The 19,681-nt window shown below is 33.7% G+C and overlaps 1 protein-coding gene across 1 annotated transcript in view; it reads right to left on the bottom strand.

Annotated features, from left to right (window-relative positions):
- Positions 1-2,541: 2,541 nt before the first annotated feature.
- The window catches only part of LOC149807651 (phospholipid-transporting ATPase ABCA1-like), a 185,069-nt gene continuing 167,929 nt past the window's right edge, over positions 2,542-19,681 (bottom strand). The window contains exons 46-48 of the mRNA XM_089969144.1: positions 18,358-18,598; positions 15,224-15,305; positions 2,542-10,184 (exon numbers count right to left, since the gene is read on the bottom strand). Of these exons, the coding sequence (XP_089825270.1) occupies positions 9,877-10,184; positions 15,224-15,305; positions 18,358-18,598 (631 nt within the window). The 3' untranslated portion in view covers positions 2,542-9,876. The remainder of the gene's footprint in view (positions 10,185-15,223; positions 15,306-18,357; positions 18,599-19,681) is intronic.

A 19,681-nucleotide genomic window follows, 5' to 3' on the forward strand; every position in this document is an offset into this window, starting at 1 on the left:
AAAATTTGCCTATGTACCAATGAGGCTGTTGGTATTCATGTACCAACAAACTACAAAATGTGTTTAAAGTCTTTAAAGTTAACTGTCTCAACATCAAATTCTGTAAGAAGCCAATTTATTCTATTAATAGAGTTATTGTCCCATATACCACCCAACTTTAATCAGTGTCCATCAGCATCAACAGGGCATCATGAAGGGTGGTTAACGTATTACTGATGGATTGCAAGGCTTTGATAATCAGTTCAAGATAAAAGAGTACAATGAACGCACTCCTCTTTCTGTTTCATAGACATTACTCCTATCAGTCAATTTCTGCTTCATTTCGTTTGCATTGAAGAATCTGTCATCATGGCACAGCAATCGAAAACTTCTATAAAAAAAAATACTGGGTATTTTTTGGGGGTACCAGCTTGGTTTTGTATTTTGCTGGTTTCTATTTAGATGCAATTTTGTGAATTTTCAGGTTAGCATCATTAAATGTAGCTAAAAGTACATGATTCATGTTAAACATATAGTGTAACACGTATTAGGTATTTCTAGCAACATTTAATGATGTTGATCTGATAATTTACTGAATTACAGATAACATAAAATTCACAATGATGTGGAACGAACGATATTGTTGTGATGTTAACATGTAATAGTGTCCATTGTGAATGCAGCTCCTGTAAAGGTCAGAAACAAATTCATTCAGTTTCCTTACTTTAAAGCATTGTTTACAACATAATTTTCTCCATCTATGTAAGCGATAAACCATTCATTGATGAGATTCGTTGATTAGCACTTGTACGGGTAAAATGTGGTCTTGTACTGACTTTTTACATCTTGCCAGTACTAGGTATTGGTAGTAGCAGAAATGCTGGATTTTTCATTGTAAAATCTCTCCAAGATGGACATTAAAAGTTGCATTTCATTTAGCGGGTCCACATGTTACTGCTGACCGAAAGTTATGTCTGATATAATCGGGTTATCAACTTACATGGGTCGAGACAAGTGGGGAAAAATTAGCATAACAAAGAAGGTTTTTGGGGGGAACTGGACCAAAAACACTTGACATACATGGGTTCTCAAGATAACAGGTCAAGATAAGTGGGTTTGACCGTATGATTTTAATGTTAGTAAGATTCTTCCTATGATGCATAAACATACATTATACCATCACACCCTTGTGACTTTAAACCAATTTGCAGACACTTTTCTTATCATTATCATCACTATCACCAATCTTTGATATTCATTATCACTTATTAGCATTATAAACAGAGACAGAGACCCACAATGGTTGTTAGTGACATGTACTTTAGTTTGGTTTATGTTCATGTTTACAAATAATTAAATTGAGTTCAGTGGTTTTCTATCAGTTTTTGTAATGTGATCAATCATAGTAGTGTTGAATGTATATTTTCCTGAAAATCATGACTGCTGGTTGCGTTCTCCATATGGTCACTTACAATAGATCAGGGGCCCCAAGTTACCGCGTGGTCTAAAGCGCTCTCCGTTACGGATCACTGCCATCTCACCTCTGTCTGCGTGGGTTCGAGTCTCAGGTTTGGCCAATGTGGGTATGTGAGACAGCTTGCCAGTAGCTTCTCATGGGTAGGTGGTTCTTTCCAGGGTTTTTCCCAGTTCTTCCTCCACCATTAATACTGGCTGCCATGTATAGCCTATCTTGTGCTGAAAAATGGCATTAAACCCCACAACAACAACAACAACAACAACAACAACAACTTGGTTAGATGAGTTTGGGGTATAGTTTCTGTCTCTCCAATTAACTGTGTCTATGATATGCCATCAGAAAGGAAAAAAACACTCATGCACACGCACACACACACACACACACACACACTGTAGTATGTATTAATCTGAAGATCCAAACACCTTTATATTTACAAAAAAGGTACAAAACATACACCTCAAAATCGTGTGCTGCATTATGAAGAAAAATATGAACAGCTCATTTATGTTAAAATGGATTTCTATTGACATAAGTATGGATGTCAATTCTATAAAAAAAATTGTACCCCATGTCCAATTATACCAATTTTTTAAGTGCTACCACTTAAAGGAAATTTTAAAAGTTTGTTAAATCCACCTTTTTCCTACAATAAGAAAATATGCTTATTATGACAATTAAGTTACATATATTTCCATTCAGTATGCAAAATATAAGTAACATATGGAATAATCTAAAGTACCATTAAGGAGTGCATTTCATTACATTTGCATTACCCAAATATGGGAAACCTCACCTGCACACCACTATGAAAATCCATGGAAATAAAATGTTAAACATAACAATGAAGATCATCAAAGTAGGACACTGGAAATAAAGTTTCTTATTTCAACAAAAAAAATATTAAATTGAAAGGGTTCTTACTTACCCCTAGTGCAAGCCATGAACCAAATTTGATAACTGTATATGATGGACAACTTGAGTCATTATGCAGAAATAAAATTAGTGACAGACAAATGTACTGACATCATAACATAATACACTCCACCTTAGGGAAGGCATATAAAAACAATAAGCAAAAAATATACTTTCAAACATTTATTTTAAATTCTATATTTTAAAGACACTGGAATAGGTATATCATAAAAAATTAAATAAACAATTTTAAAAATATAAAGTCAAAAAAAGATAACAAAAAAGAATATAATCATATTGGGGGAAAAATGATTAAGACACAAGAATCTGCAAAAATTGAAAATTTTAAAGTTTTGCATTTATTATTCTGAGTTTTAACATTGCTGTCAATTGTATAATAACTTAAAGAGTGCCGTTTCTGCCAGGTTTGAGAAAAATGAAGGGCCAATCAGAAAAGATGGGCCAATCATGTGAATATAACGGGCCAACCTCATAATTAAATAATGTACATAGCCTCGTTTAAACATTATTTGCATGAAAACCAAGAAAATAATCTATTTACTTTGATTCTCCACTCTGATGCCTCAGACCACAATCTAACAGCATGAGAGAAGGCAAAGTCTAAAATGTTATGATCTAACAACATTATAGTCATCAGTCTTTGAAAAGTTTGTGGTTCAGGTGATTACTTGATGGTGTGATATCATGTGACTGGAAGCAGATGCTTACAAATATTATAAAGATAACACATTTTTCTTTCAGTGAAAAATGAAAAATGTTAATAAAAAAAGAAATGGAAGTTACCTCAATATTTTACTTGATTTGAGTTACATTTTCAGGACTATTACAATTTTAGTAGCATACCAAACATATTCCTAACCTCTCAGCCAAGAATTATTATGGGATATGTAAAATACTCAATTTTAGTAGCATGCCAAACATATTCCTAACCTCTCAATCAAGGATTATTATGGGATATGCAAAATACTCAATTTTAGTAGCATGCCAAACATTATCCTAACCTCTCAGCCAAGGATTATTATGGGATATGCAAAATACTCAATTATTTCTGCATAATCCTGAGTTTTATCAAATATGAATTCAGGGGAGGGGGGAAATAGATAAAGCATAGTGACCAGTGCACTTGGCATGCCACTGACAAAGTTCCCATAAATTGGTCCAAAATTTGTTCATAATCTATTTAATCAGTATTTTTTCCATATACATTAAAATTCATGTTTTTAATTATGTCTTACATAAAAAAAAGTAGTTGACAATTTCTGGTTATACATTATTTCAATCTAAATTATATAATTCTCTTTATAAAGTACTGTTATGAATGGTTGTTTTTAAGCTACCTTTGTATGTTAGGAACATACATTTCTGTAAACCTGCTTTAACAGCAAACTGATGGAGAGTCACAATATGGCATGTTATGAAAACAAAGAAACAAAACGTATGCCAACTGTTTTTAAATATGACAGAATTGTATGATCAAATCCTAGTTTTTCTAATAGATTAATTTCTTTATGCAATGATTTAAACAGTTAAAATGGATATCTTTACTTTAATTTCTTTATGCAATGATTTAAACAGTTAAAATGGACATCTTTACTTTAATTTCTTTATGCAATGATTTAAACAGTTAAAATGGATATCTTTACTTTAATTTCTTTATGCAATGATTTAAACAGTTAAAATGGATATCTTGACAGGAAAATCTACATAATATGAGCCAGTTATAAAACATACTTTAATTACATGAGATTCTAAAATATAAACTGTTAACAAATTTTTCAGAATGGCACGATTACTTTTAGTAATAATTGGTGTACTAGATATTTGATGCCATCTAACATGCAGATGTAGCATTCAGTGTAAAACCTTTTCCTACTTAGATAGCTAGCAAGCATGCATCCATGTTGACAAATGACAGGTATCCTTTTCATTCTGGTAACAGTAACATACCTGAAATGGCAGAAACGAGTTCATAAATGTTGTCTTTTAAGAACAGATTTTCTTTTAAGATATGGAAGTATTCAAGAAGAAAGGTTGCATAATTTATCTGAAGACTGTGCAAACTATGCTGGCATTTTTGTTTTAGGAAGATGATGAGTGCAAAATAAAACAAAGAAAAAACTTATTAACTTGGAATTTTAATTCAAAGTCTTTTTCTATGATCAATAAAAGAAAAGTCTGAAGAAAGATACAAGAATGAGATCCTGATCTAAGAAATATTGTTGACTAATAATATGAATGTGAAAATATTTGTATTCTTTGAAATAATGCCAACAAAAGGATGTAAATATTTCGAACTTCATGTAGACTAGTAAATGTCAAAACTTAAGCAAACAACAAGGGACTTTTGTATATTCATAGTACATGCTGGTACATTCTTCTTCAAAATAAAACATAATCCAAAAGTAAAATCAATTAATTTGATAAGTAAACATCAACTGTAAAATGTGAATACACTTATATGAACATGAGAAAGAGTTTAAAATCTATATTTAATTTGTATTCATAAATACAAAAACATGTAACAATACAGTGTGACCCTGCTATATCACTTTCCATTATAACACGAATTTGGATATAACACGATCAAGGTGTGGCTCCCAAAATTTCATATATGTCACCAATGTTGCAAATTCCATTTGTTTTTTCTTATTGGTGACAAAATACACCATCTAGCAATTCTGTGTGTGACATTGTTGGCTGTTTAAATTTGTATCGTGGGTTTGCAGTGGAGAAATTCAGAGACACCTTGAAGCCACAAACTTGATATAAAATAAACTGGAATTTATTTATTGTTATATAAACAAATCCTTTGTTTATATTAATAAACCATCCTAACAGTGTACTGTTATATTATAATCTAATTATGTTGATATCTGGCCTGAGTACTGTATGCTGTGATGGACCCATATACTAATGCTACAAAAATGACTAGCTACAATCAACCAACCAACAGTAACTTTTACATTAGACTAAATGGTGGTTAAATCCATTTTCTTAAATGTATCCAGAAAAAAACTGTTTTCCTGCAACTTCAAATAAAACTCATTAACTCTAAAGCACTGATCATTCTGTAAAAAGACTAAACAAATGAACAAAAAAATCAGACTCAAACAATGTTTTACAATTATTTGATGTTGCCACCGCAATAAGAAATAAGCATTTGTTTGGTCCTCCAAAGCTATCCTTTAGTGGCAACTTCAAAAACACATGGATCCTTCACCCAAAAGTACCAACTATAAAATTCAATAAAAACAAAGAAACTTACATCAAAGGAAGTCTGAACCAAACCTGAATAAAAGCAATAGAATCTGATGGAATGGTGTATATCCAAAGTGACCAGAACACGTTTATTACGCTGTGAAAATAAATTTCCTTTATGCAGGAAAAAAGTTTATGCTTATAATTGCTACCAATATTGGCATTAATGCAGCTTAAATTTCCAATCTTTTGAAACCATATACAACTGGCTGTCAAGTTAATTGATGATGGGGTATCTTGCAAAGATATTTGTTGAACTTTTTAATTTGTTCACGTTTTCATTTCCCGATGAACAGCCTCATCCCCTGGCTGTCCTAAGCAAGAAAACAGCTGTCTCCAGCTGACCAAAATCTAGGCCAATTTAAATACATATATATGTAGCATGTAAACAGCTATAGCCATGTGCTATTGGTGACTTTATCCTAGTCAATTGTTTAGTATCAAACAAATAATGATCAAATGAGGTCTGACATTTTTTAATATGTGCTACTTGTGTTTCTAACAGGATGTGACTGATACATGAATTTTATAACATGTGATCTATACTCAAATTCATAGATTTTACCTATATATGTATAAAGATACTAAATCTAGGTATTCGAGTACACACCCATTGATAGTAATGCAGGTAATAAAATGAGCTATAGGGTACCCGTTTACCATGTACAAGTTCTTGCCAGTGTTTGTAAAGCAGCATCCACTGTGTTTTCAAGATGACAATCCTTCTCACTGAGCTGCAAATACATAAGCTTATTCCCATATCTCGTTTTCTCATGTGACAATTCATGGATTGAGCTGTGAGTGTTGTACAGTGGCAAGTAACTGGGTGGTTATTTGATCTTTATGCACAATAGACTTGTCTTCAGTTGCAGCCTTGAATAGATTTCACAAATTGTATGATCAAAGAGTTACTTACAAAGCCTGAGCTCAGTCTCTAAATAAGCATTCAGATGTGACAGTCCCAAGGAAAGGGACTAGACAATATTTATGATGATTAGGCCATGATGGTTTACTAGATAATGATGGAGGATATCAGAACTTTGTCAGACATAGGAATTCATGGACTCTGCACCAGATGACATTAGGCAGTGATATTTATAGGATACTGTGAATTAAAAAAAGGATACTGTGAATTAAAAATAATGTTGACTTCTGGTTTGTACATATTTAATACAATTTACCTTTGCTGATCATTAAGATAGACTAGTACCTGGTAGAAGTTTTCTAAAAATTTGATAGATTTATATATGTACAGTACTTAATGACTGTACTACACAGATGTAAGTTGTCAATATACAAGTGTAGTTCAGACTAGTTTGTCTTCATTTAATCAAAAGTACACATTTTTTATATTTGCACCTGCTTTTATTACATTCCCGCCTCCCAACCATTTTTTTGGTATATGCTTCATTTTCTTCAGCTAACTGACTTAGCTGGTTATAACATGGTTCAGTCTATATCATGACCAGGTTCTATGGACCCCAACCATGTGATATAGCAGGGTTACATTGTATCTAGAAAAATTTATGTTTATCACTGGATATGAGGAATTCAAACTAAGATTTGTAAATATTGGTATATATGGTAAATAGTTCTCATATTTAAAGCAAATATACATTTTTGGATAAGTAAAATTCTCTTTCCATGTAAGCAAAATATTAATATATTCAAGTAACATGTTGACTGGCTATCCATACTAATTTGATTATAAACAATTATAGGCTTTTGTTTAGTTCAATACACTGTCTTACTCAGATGTACAATAAAATACTGACCACTGTGAAGCTGAGGTCAATATCAATATTTCACAGCTCAATAAAACCATGTACTAAGCAGAACACAAACTTGTAATTGTTTTATTACATTCATCACGTGACCTAAAATCCCCATGCAAGAATGATATGCAATTCTGTAAATCCGAAATCACAATGAGGAAACCAATGTTGCATCATTGCAAGGGACTTGTTCAGACAATCATAAAATAAATCATTTTTATGAAAGTAATAATAATTCAGATCTGCTTGTTGCATTTAAACACATTCTTTGATACAAAGGATATCACAAGACCGACATGTAAATTGCTTTACTGGATTTAATAATTCCATTATCTATATAACTAAGGCCACCAATCCATGAAACACTCATTGAAATGACATATATATATATATAGTTCTCTCAGTATAGTGGCTCTCATATAATGGAGCAGGGTCACAGATCCAATTAAATTGCGTTAACATAGTTTGATCATTACTTTAATTTATTTCACTTCATTTGAGTTCTTGAATTATAAACTTGCAAATATAACGTGGTAACCCTAACAAGACCTTCTCAGTAAGACAGTCTATAAGTTAGACCAATTTTTTGTAACAAAAACCATATACTGCTATTGCTGACATGGAAAACGTACATTTTAAAAGTTAAGAAGTCTGACCTGAGACTGACACAGCGAAGGCAAACATGTTCAATTAACCTTAATTACCCCGAGTACAGTTTCAGAAACTGCAGTTCCAAATCCCATGAAGCATGCTATCTTCTCCAGTCCAAAATAATCTTTGCTTGTTTTTTTATTTCACCTTGCAGTGACAATCATCTCTCCTGCCATGAGACATACTCAAATCACCATCGCATGATTTCCAATGAATGGAATTGTTCCCATTCCTGCTTGTTTCCAAGAATATAAATATTTATTTTCATACTTCTGTACTTATTGTCCTTTATTGACTTGAATATGTTTTTGTTTGCTGCAAACCATTTCTAGAAAACACTACCTGCAACAGATTCATCATGCAGTCATTTTGCAGTTTAAAGCATCTGATGTATACCACCTGTAGACTTAGTCTGATTTCCTGGCCAATAAACTCCATTCCAATGAAATACAAAGTTAATAGTCAAATTTAACTGCAACAATCATATATTCTGACATTATGTATATCTAAATATTATATGTCATTTCAACAAGACTAATGGGCAAATTGTACGGGTTGGCAGATTTGGGTTTCACATTATTAAATACACCCTGTCATGATTTAATCTTTGCTTGGTATAGACCTCAGAAAGAGCAGGATTTTAACCATCTTTTTCTAAACTGGATTGTTGTTTGTTAAAAATGTTGTATATTTTTTGTGGTTTTTCTTTGGTTTTAACAGCACTTTTAACATATTATTGGCTATCATTCCAAAGAAACCCAAGGACACTATGACAGGTGACCGGGGCTGGCCTGAATGGGTACTCAACCCAAAAAGTATAATGCAAGTGAGTACAAGCAAAAAATACAGTCATAAAATTGAGGTAAAATACAGTACATAACAAGACAAGAACAAAAGATATATCAAAGATCTTAATACATTTTTACTTAAAAACATTTTAATATTTTTGAATGTAACTGAATTGAAGACACACAGAAGAAAAGTAATAAACATATACAGTATGTACCCAGAAACATGTTAACCAGCAACAAGTTTCCATGTTCAAAAAAGTTCATACTTTTTTTCCCTTCAATAAGTTTAATGTCTTACTAAATAGAAACCATGAAAATATGATCAAGCCTAAATGCAATGCTTGTAGGATATACTGCATGACCCGTTTGATATACTGTATAACTTGTGGGATATATACTGTATGACCTGTGGGATATACTGTTTGACTTGTGGGATATACTGTATGACTTGCAGGATATACTGCATGACTTGCCTCTGTGTATAAAATAACACTAAATACATATAATCACCATCTTAAATAACTTATGATACCTTTTAAACATATAACAATGGAAAAAGCATTAACAATTACATTAAGATATTTAGTGTCAATCATCACATAAAATTATACTGTATGTAAATGGAGAGTATTTTATCTCCTGTCAATCAACTCTATATTAGCTCCTTTAAACAAAATTGTGTGAAACATGGCATTTCTGCACATTTAACCATTTCTGGTATTGGCAGTTATTTTGATATGCTAGAATATAGATTTATCTTAAAGCTTTTTTCCAATTAAAGAAGATACCTTGTCATACCTTTCTTTTGCATTGACATGCCATGTTTTGAAGCTCTGGCAAAGCCAATTATATTCTGTATTAGTTTCCTGAAAAAATTAAGAATAGATTTGATCTCTAGTGGAATCTGACTGTGGTATTTAAATGGGTGACAATAGCCCAACATCTTCTGCATTAATAAGGATATCACAGCTCTAGAAAAAGTTCTGTATATATTCAATTACACAAATTAGGTTTATACATCAATGTCATAAGTGTATCCTTCAGGAAAGTCAGGTAGAACAGCAACTGGACGCTTCTTGCGGGCAGGCATCTCTATAGGGAATTCTTTGCCTTCCATGCTCTCAATATCTCCTCCTCCAGAAGGAAGACTGATAATTGGAACATCTCGACTGTCATGTTCAGCTTTCATTGGTATGCTGGAGTTTTCATAGGGCTTGATGTCAATGGTACTTCTAGTGCTGTCAGCCCGAATAAGGCCCATTGTACTTCCTGCCAAACTCTGGCCATCTTCATCATTAAGACAACGGGTGTCTACCGTATCTGTGAAAAAAAGTATATCATGACATACATGACAATTCCAGGAAGGCAATAAACAATACTGTGATTCTTTGTTATTGTTATCCCCATTCTACAGCAAAGAAATACTGATGCCTGCCATTTGTCCATCCAATAATCTAACCATCTATTCTGCTTCTTATACAAAGCTGCTGTGTGCAAATGCACCAGACTTTGTATATAAATCACCCATCCGGTGATCATCTGCAAGAAATATAAGATTTTTGGGCCACTACCTTAGGTTCTTATAAGGGATGGTGGTAAAGGTCAAATATACAACAATAAACCCCTATTTTATTTGAACATAAAATACTTACAAAAAAAAAACTTCTAACTTAGAGGTAAATCTTGGGAATAGATGCAACCTTTTGATGTAAATATGTATGGATGGACATTTGGATGTATGGATGCACATTTGTATGTATGGATCAACATTTGGATGCATGGATGTATGGATGAACCTTTTGATGTAAATATGTATGGATGGACATTTGGATGTATGGATGGACATCTGGATGTATGGATGGACATTTGGATGCATGGATGTATGGATGTTTGGATGTATGGATGTATTAATGGACATTTGGATGTATGGATGGACATTTGGATGTATGGATGAACATTTGGATGTATGGATGGACATTTGGATGTTTGGATGCATGGATGTATTAATGGACATCTGGATGTATGGATGGACATTTGGATGTATGGATGGACATTTGGATGTATGGATGGACATTTGGATGTATGTATGTATGGATGGACATTTGGATGTATGGATGGACATTTGTATGTATGGATGGACATTTGGATGCATACATGTACAAAGATTGTGGAGGCTGCTATAGTTGCAAGGGCATTTCAGCAGTGAGTGAAGCCCCAACTGAAGGCTACAAGGGCAGCTCAGCATTGGAAGAAGTACCACAGAAGACTGCATGTGTAGCTCAGCAGCAGAAGTCCCAAGTAAGGCCATAACGGACAGCTTAAACCATCTCCCCCAGAAGGCTGCAAGAACAGATGAGCAGTCTAACAATCCCCCAGAAAGCTGCAAGGGCAGCTGAACAGCATTAATAGCCCTGCAGAAGGCTAAAAGGGCAGCTGAACAGCATTAATAGCTCTGTAGAAGGCTAAATGGGCAGCTGAACAGCATTAATAGCCCTGTAGAAGGCTAAAAGGGCAGCTGAACAGCATTAATAGCTCTGCAGAAGGCTAAATGGGCAGCTGAACAGCATTAATAGCTCTGTAGAAGACTAAATGGGCAGCTGAACAGCATTAATATCTCTGTAGAAGGCTAAATGGGCAGCTGAGCAGCATTAATATCTCTGTAGAAGGCTAAATGGGCAGCTGAACAGCATTAATAGCCCCTGCAGAAGGCTAAAAGGGCAGCTCAGCAGCAGGAAAAGCCTCATAGTAGGCTACATGGGCAGGAAAGCAGCAGAAGTCCTGACCATCATAAGTGACAGTAACATAATTATCTCAAAGAAAGTAAGTAAATGAGCTGAGTTTTCAAAAAAGAATAAAACTAAAATTTCAGAAAATGTGCTAAAGTACACTTTTCAAACTTAATGAGAAAATAAAGAGAACTAAGCTGCAAATGAAAAAATTCTGCTTTGAAAAGGAAACAAAGATATATATATACATGTATATATATATATATATATATATATATATATATATATATATATATATATATATATATATATAAATACAAATCATATGGCTAATAACAATCCTTTCAAGTGCACTGGATCCAGCTGACGATCATATGTGTCAGGGATTGATTAAAATAAATGCAATAAACTGACAATGAACAGTCCGAAACTAGTATCTAGCTAGCCTGAGCACTTTTCACTCTTTAATGAGTCTTTTTCAAAGGCAAATACAAAACATAGACAAGACAAACAAATAAAACAGAAAAACGGTTATGTTTGCGAAACTTTACATGGCTGTTTCTACAGGAATTCAACCTTTTAACTTTATTATGTTTCAACTTGCCTATTTCAGCTTCTTGCTGATAGTGGAAAATATTTGTATTGACCTAGAAATTGATGTGTCATAATGATAGCTGTTATTTTATGTAAATTTATGTAAGCACAAATTATATCTCTGACATTTCATTGTTATAGTAGTCATAGGCTATTAAGCAAATTTAGACTATTATTTAAAAGAAAATGTGTCGGCTGCAAAAGATAATTTTATTTGTGCATGGTTATCTTTTTCTAGTTTTCTTGGATTAAACTGCTTGGTTTCAATGTTCTAAGGCGATGTATCCAGTAAGATTCCTTTTCTTCCCTGTTTCAAGGACTCCAGTTGGGGTTGTGAGCTTATGCAATAAGTGTTATATCACTGAAAGTGTGGCCAGGGCAGGATAAGTATTCTGTGACCGGGCTTCTGTACAGCTTCTTTGTCATCCAATCAGATCTATGAAGATTGATCCTTTTGTGTAGCTTTTCAGTTTCTCTGACATACTGATGGCTATGGATCTTGTGATAAGATAAATGGCATTCTCTGTTTTGCATGTTTTATTTGGACCATGTATGTTTAATTTTTCTCTAGTCACTAGAAAATGTCCTGGTCTCTATCATACGTTGACAGGTTTTGCACCTTTTATTGCCACAGGGGCCAGATTGACTAGGGTGGTCTTGATTAGTGATTGGCGTTAGCTTTGCTTGGACTAGGATGTCCTTGAAGTTTTTTGGTCTCCGGTAGGCGACTAAAGGTTTGTTAGGGAGGATTAACTTTAGTGCTTCCGACTATTCCATGATGGGCCAGTGTTTCCCGATGATTTTACCTACTTTGGGTTGGATGGTAGGTCAGGATGAATGGTATCCTATCAGTCTTTTCCTTCTCTCCATACTTTAGTAGGTCATCATGGTTTGTTTGTTTAGCTCTTTGGGTTGCCTCTGTAATCAGGTCTTTTTCATAGCCTCGGTAAATTAAATGTTTAGATACTCTTCAGATCTTTTTAGGAATGTTTCATCTTTGGGGCAAATTCTGCATATCTTCAGTGCCTGGCTATATGGGATATTCCTAATGCAGTGTTTTGGATGACTAGCAGATACACTGCTTGTTTCCTTAGATGTCACATCTTTGTATACTAACATACCACACAACGAAAGGATACAGGCATGTAGAGAACCATGGGAAACTAGAACTGTAGTCAATCCACCTGCACACTTCCTAGTTCAACTCCTGCAGCTTATCCTAAAACTTAATAAATTTGAATTTAATGAAGAAAATAACCTCCAAATTAATGAAACCGCAATGGGTACAAAAATGGCCCCTTCATATGCTAATATTTTTATGGGAAAACTGGAGGGTCAACTCTTAGCATTTGTTGAACTTACATCCTACCAGTGGGTACGCTTTATCGATGATATAGAAATAAAGTGGCAACATGGAAGAGAAAGTTTGGATGATCTCATATCAATGGCAAACAACTTCCATCCTTCAATAAAATTCATGGCAAGTCTCCAACTTGAACCATGCCTTCCTGGACACAGCAACCAGACTGGTAGAAAACAAACTCCATACAGACATCTACTCCAAACCAACTGACAAACACCAGTTATCTCCTCCCAAGCAGCTGTCATCCAAAACATTACACCATTTGTTGTCAGTTTATTGTATATATATGTGTGTGTGTGTGTGTGTGAAGCTAGACACAATCTTAAAATTGTAGAAACAATGATTTTTAAAGTGTGGGCCACTTAATTTAATTAAAATCTCAATAAAACTGAAACAAAAAATGTCATATCTATCTATGAAATCTGGCATAAATGAATTTAACTATATTTAATGTAACAGTCAAATTTGTTTTAAATTTGCTCATGATGTTCTAAATGTTAAGACTTTTATTTTTAAGGAAAAGTGTGTTTCACTAATGAAGGTAGGTAAAGAAAAATGAATAAATCTTTATGCAGTGAGTACATTAAACCACACTGATGTGGTGAATTGGAAGTAACAGTCTGACAAATTTCTATGTTGAATATATACCTTAATATTTTTCTACCAGAGGCACAAAAAAGAGTTACATAGAAAAAGATGCAGACAGGAATTAAATCCAGAGGCACAAAAAAGAGTTGCATAGAAAAAGATACAGACAGGAATTAAATACAGGGATGAATTTCAATATCCCTATCAGATGTTAGGAAATGTGTCAAAGTATAAGATCTCAAACGTTGTTCATGTCAAACAACAACATCTATCATAATCCAACAAAATGTTCTCCCCAATCCATGAAGTTAATGTACAGAAATAAAAATGGAATGAAGCGCAATTAATGTCATATACAAATTAATAACTTTATACTACACACTCCTTTTCTTAGCACAAAAATTCATTTTTAATTTGGACACAGCCATAGTTATTGCACCAATTAATAATGTCCAACATGAAGACAGCTGTCAAATGTGACATCCATAATGCTATCACAGAAATACAGCAATGGCAAGACTGACAAGCAAAGACTCTTTTTAACCATTATCATTGTTGGTAAATGTTTTGAAGTAATTTGTATATTTCACCTACATTCAATGCCAATCCTTCACAAAAATGGGTGTTACAAAAAAATTTCTCTCAACTGTCAGTTACTTTGCCAAATGTTGGCTATTTTCTTCTCTAGTACACCATAAGATCCCAAATGTCTTATTTTAAAATCAAATAAACAACACATAAATGTATCTTGATTTTGTTCCAAACTTTTATTTTGTGATTCAGCAGATTTTTACTAAGAAATAGCAAGAAAGAATAAGTATGTGATATGATGATACGATTTACTTTGCTTGGATACTCTGCATAAGTGGGAATTTTTCTGAGCCGAAACGGTACAAAAAATGAAATTCAGTTGATTAACCTTAATAATTTAACAACAACATCCTCTTTTCACACAGTATTGTTTTTCATATAAATTTAAGATATAATCAGTCTATTCTGACTCACATTAACTAAACTTACTTTAGAAATTTATTATAAAACAAAGCACACAAGAATCCATATAAAACCATATCAAAGGCTTTGCTCACCATGAAAAGCTGCCATATCTGGTGGGAGTTCTTCATCATCATCAAGAAGATCTGTCTGCTGTTTCGCAAAATTGATAAATACCTACACCAAAGAAAAATTAAATGTAAAATGATGTACAGGCTACCGGAAATTTAGTCCTAGGTTCTGATGTCACTTCACCGACTATATCAGTTATGATGAAGATTGGTCACACTTTTGCCATCCCTTCTTTGCTGACATATCTTGCACCAAAAGGCTCCATTGAAATGTTGCCTCACACAGGTAGAAAGCTCTGTTATTTATATGTTTATTATTTATCTGTTTATTAACATGTTATCATTGTAAATTAACATTGCTTATGTAGTTTTTGTTCTGTAAGTTGATTTTCTTAAGAATACTTCTGTATTGATTAAATAACTGTTTCAACATCAGAAATTACAGTGGGCTGCGAAAAAAACCCACAATTATTTGTCTTGGTAAAAAGAAATGCCCCCTTGGACACAAAATGAACCTAAAAAAACACCCAGGATAGGACAATTCATTTTGGAGGAGTAGCGATAAGATTCTCAAGATGGCAGCTATATTGGATGCATGATCAGCACTATTTTCATTTAGAAGAAAGCAGATAAAAATATGAAATCTTCTGGTTAAAATCCCATGTCAGCATGACTGATGAGAGAAATAGAAATAATGTTCAAGATGGCTGCTATGGTTTCCATCAGATTGACACCATTTCCATTTAACATCAACTAAATATCATAGGAAGATTTTTAGTGAAAACACCTTTGTTGATATGACCATCTGTTCAGGAGTTGCAATAACAATACTTTCAAGAAGGCATTGTGGTGGCCATATTAGCATCCCAATTGGCACTATTTTCATTTAGAAACAACTAAACATTATAAGAAGTCTTTTAGTGCAAACTTGCATATTGATATGACCATCCACTCTGAAGGAGTAGTGGTAAGATTTTCAAGATGACTGCTGTGGTGGACATACTGGCTGTCCAAGTGGCACTAATTTCATTTAGGACCAACTAGATCAAGGGATGAATGCATGTGTAAAGTTTCATGGCAATCTTCCAAGAAGTTTAAGAGGTGTAGCAGTAACATGCTAATGGATGAATGGACAATGGATAACTGATAGGCAATAGATAAAAAACCATCCCATAAGCTCTTCTCATCTGTGACTAGTAGTGCTTAAAATTAAAAATGTAGACCAATTTGAAAACTTGCAATAATGGCATGGTCATCTACACACATCTATGAACATGTATAAATGCATTCCTTACATAATTTACCTACCTCTAGTTTTGCATAAAATGTATTTTGTCAAAGTTCGAAAAGTTATCAAATGTACACAAAAAGACTTAAATAGTGCTGTAATGGCCTGAAAATGAATCAGTTCATCCATGGCTGACCATGATAAAATGTGTACAATTCAATGGCATTAAGTTGTATGGTATTTGTGCCATTGTACAATAATGGATTTAGGACAGACATTCACATGTACTGGTGTGCAACAGAAAAACAATATGTTTCATTCTACTATTGCAGTGCAGGCATAAAAATGCAAAACATAGACTACATGGATTGATATGACATGTAATAATCATACATTTCTGTGCTGCCCTGGTTTCAAATTAGAGATTTCCGTATATGCATGTTTTGTGTGACTGACCGTGATGAAACCCTTCACAAAGAGATCAAATATCTTTGAATGACATTAGAAACTTGGAATAATTAAAATTACATAAAGAAAACGAACTTCCTTCACAGAAAACCTTTCTCCCATGCCAACTGTATAGGTAACATCTTTGATTAAATTAACTCTCTTTGTAACCCCTAAATTTGACTACCTGAGTATTCTGTAACAAATGTTTGTGTCATATGTTCTGCAATAGTAGAACATCTGAACCAAGTTGTTAAATTTACACACAGTAGCAACCATAAATCAATACCCAATCAATTAAACTGAATCCAAACTAATTCAAGTATTGTACACTTCACCTGAAATTTGACATACAGTTTATCTGTATGTTCTTTATGAATTTGGCTTAATCATGAACTTTAACTGAAATAAAACTTTATGCTTTTGAAATGGATTTCATAAGGAGACAGCCTGTTTTAATACAACATATATAATATGGTCTTTAGTTGACATTGGGAATGCCTGGTCACATAAAAAGTTCATTTTATGTATCTTTTGTTTGAAGTATCACAACAATTTACTTCTTAAGACTGTAAACAGAAGAGTCTGTATTTGGAAACCAAAGTTAAAAGATGGCATACAGTGGTCATGGCTCCTTTAAATGAACAGTGTATGAAATGGACTGTAGATAACAACCCACCATGTCTAGAGAAGCCCATGTGAATGGCTGTAGTTAACAACCCATCTAGTCTGCAGTCTATAAAATGGACTGCAGATAACAAGCAACCTAGTCTAGAGTAGTCTGAGATGGGCTTTAGATAACAACCCATTTTATGTAGAGTAGTCTGATATGGCTTTAGATAACAAACCATTTTATGTAGAGTAGTCTGATATGGCTTTAGATAACAAACCATTTTATGTAGAGTAGTCTGATATGGCTTTAGATAACAAACCATTTTATGTAGAGTAGTCTGAGATGGCTTTAGATAACAAACCATTTTATGTAGAGTAGTCTGATATGGCTTTAGATAACAAACCATTTTATGTAAGTAGTCTGAGATGGCTTTAGATAACAACCCATTTTGTCTATAGTAGTCTGAGAACAACCCATTTTGTCTACAGTAGTTTGAGATGAGCTCTGCAGATAACAACCAACCTAGTCTACAGTAGTCTTTGAGATGGCAGTAAATAACAACCCACCAAGTTTAAAGTAGTCAGAGATGAGCTGAAGATAACAACCTACCTAGTCTAGAGTTGTCTACTAGATGGACTGTAAATACCACCCACCTAGTCTAGAGTAGTCTATTAGATTGGCAGTAAATTACAACCTACGTTGTCTAGAGTAGTCTATGAGCTGAGCTGTAGATAACATCCCACCTATTCTAGAGTTGTCTCTGAGTAGGGATAAATAAACTCCAGCTTTAGAGTTGTTTCTAAGATAGAGAGAACCTGATACCCCACCTGATTTAGACTAATCTGTGACTAAGGGAGGATAATAGCCAACCTGGTCCAGAGTAGTTTGCGAAACTGAGTAGTCCTCGATGTTGAGTCTCTGCCTGGCCAACTGCATATCTCTGAACAAGGTGGACAATGATATGTCTTGACCAAGCTGGTATTGCAGCATGTTGTGATGCTTCTCTCTCAGTACACTAGTTGGGAATTTCTCCCTGATATAGTCCTCCACAGGCTGCATGCTGGGATTCTCCCCAGATACCCGCAATACAATTGTGTACCCATTACCAAACCTGCAAAATTGTCAGATGTATTGAAAATCATGCAACAATATTCCACAAATATTAACTGCTGTTTCTCATTTCATAATACTATCAAGAAACACAGTGCTTTAATAAAAACTAATAAGTAATTTGCCAAATAATAATACAATATTAATAAAAATAATGATATAACCCATTTCCCACAAAATGAAAATCACCCTTTTAATGTTAAATTCAACTATGATCTCAGATATGATGAAAAGACCAAGGTGGGCTTGAAACCTCTCATGCCTGACATTTGCCTAACAGTTAAATGTTGAAATATAAAGACACCAGTACCCTCCCCCTTTCTTTCAATTTTTTTGGAACTATTTAAATTTGACATTACATACACTGTATGCATATGACACACTGTTTACCTTAAATTGTATGTGAAGACTTTCACTTAAAATGGCCTCTTCCAGCAATTGGTAAATAACAGTGTGCAGGCTCTGCATTTACAATGAAAACTTATGTTTGGTTTGAAATGTGATGAAGATGACAATGTTAGGGACCGTTTGGTAACAAATGAGTTAGAAATTATTTATCAATGAATGAATGGAGTAATTTCAGTGCATATGTTATATCTTGATGCTTTTCATTTTTAAGTCCACAGGGGTGTACAAGCTGCCAGAAGCTAGGTAGGAGCAATAGCTGTGTTCAGAAGATTCTGTCATACACTACCTTCAATTGCAAGTCAAAAAGGCAACATTTTTTTGGAAATGCCTGAACACAATGACTTGATGATATGCTCCATAATATTTACCATGTTTCATGCAAATCCACCATAAAATGCACTCCATAATATTTATCATGTTTCATGCAAATCCATCATAAAATGCACTCCATAATATTTACCATGTTTCATGCAAATCCATCATAAAATGCACTCCATAATATTTACCATGTTTCATGCAAATCCATCATAAAATGCACTCCATAATATTTACAATTTCATGCAAATCCATCATAAAATGCACTCCATAATATTTACCATGTTTCATGCAAATCCACCATAAAATGCACTCCATAATATTTATCATGTTTCATGCAAATCCATCAAAAAAATATTTA

The sequence above is a fragment of the Sinohyriopsis cumingii genome, chromosome 1, assembly GCF_028554795.1.
Source record: "Sinohyriopsis cumingii isolate HCF-2022 chromosome 1, ASM2855479v2, whole genome shotgun sequence".
Lineage (NCBI taxonomy): Eukaryota > Metazoa > Mollusca > Bivalvia > Unionida > Unionidae > Sinohyriopsis > Sinohyriopsis cumingii.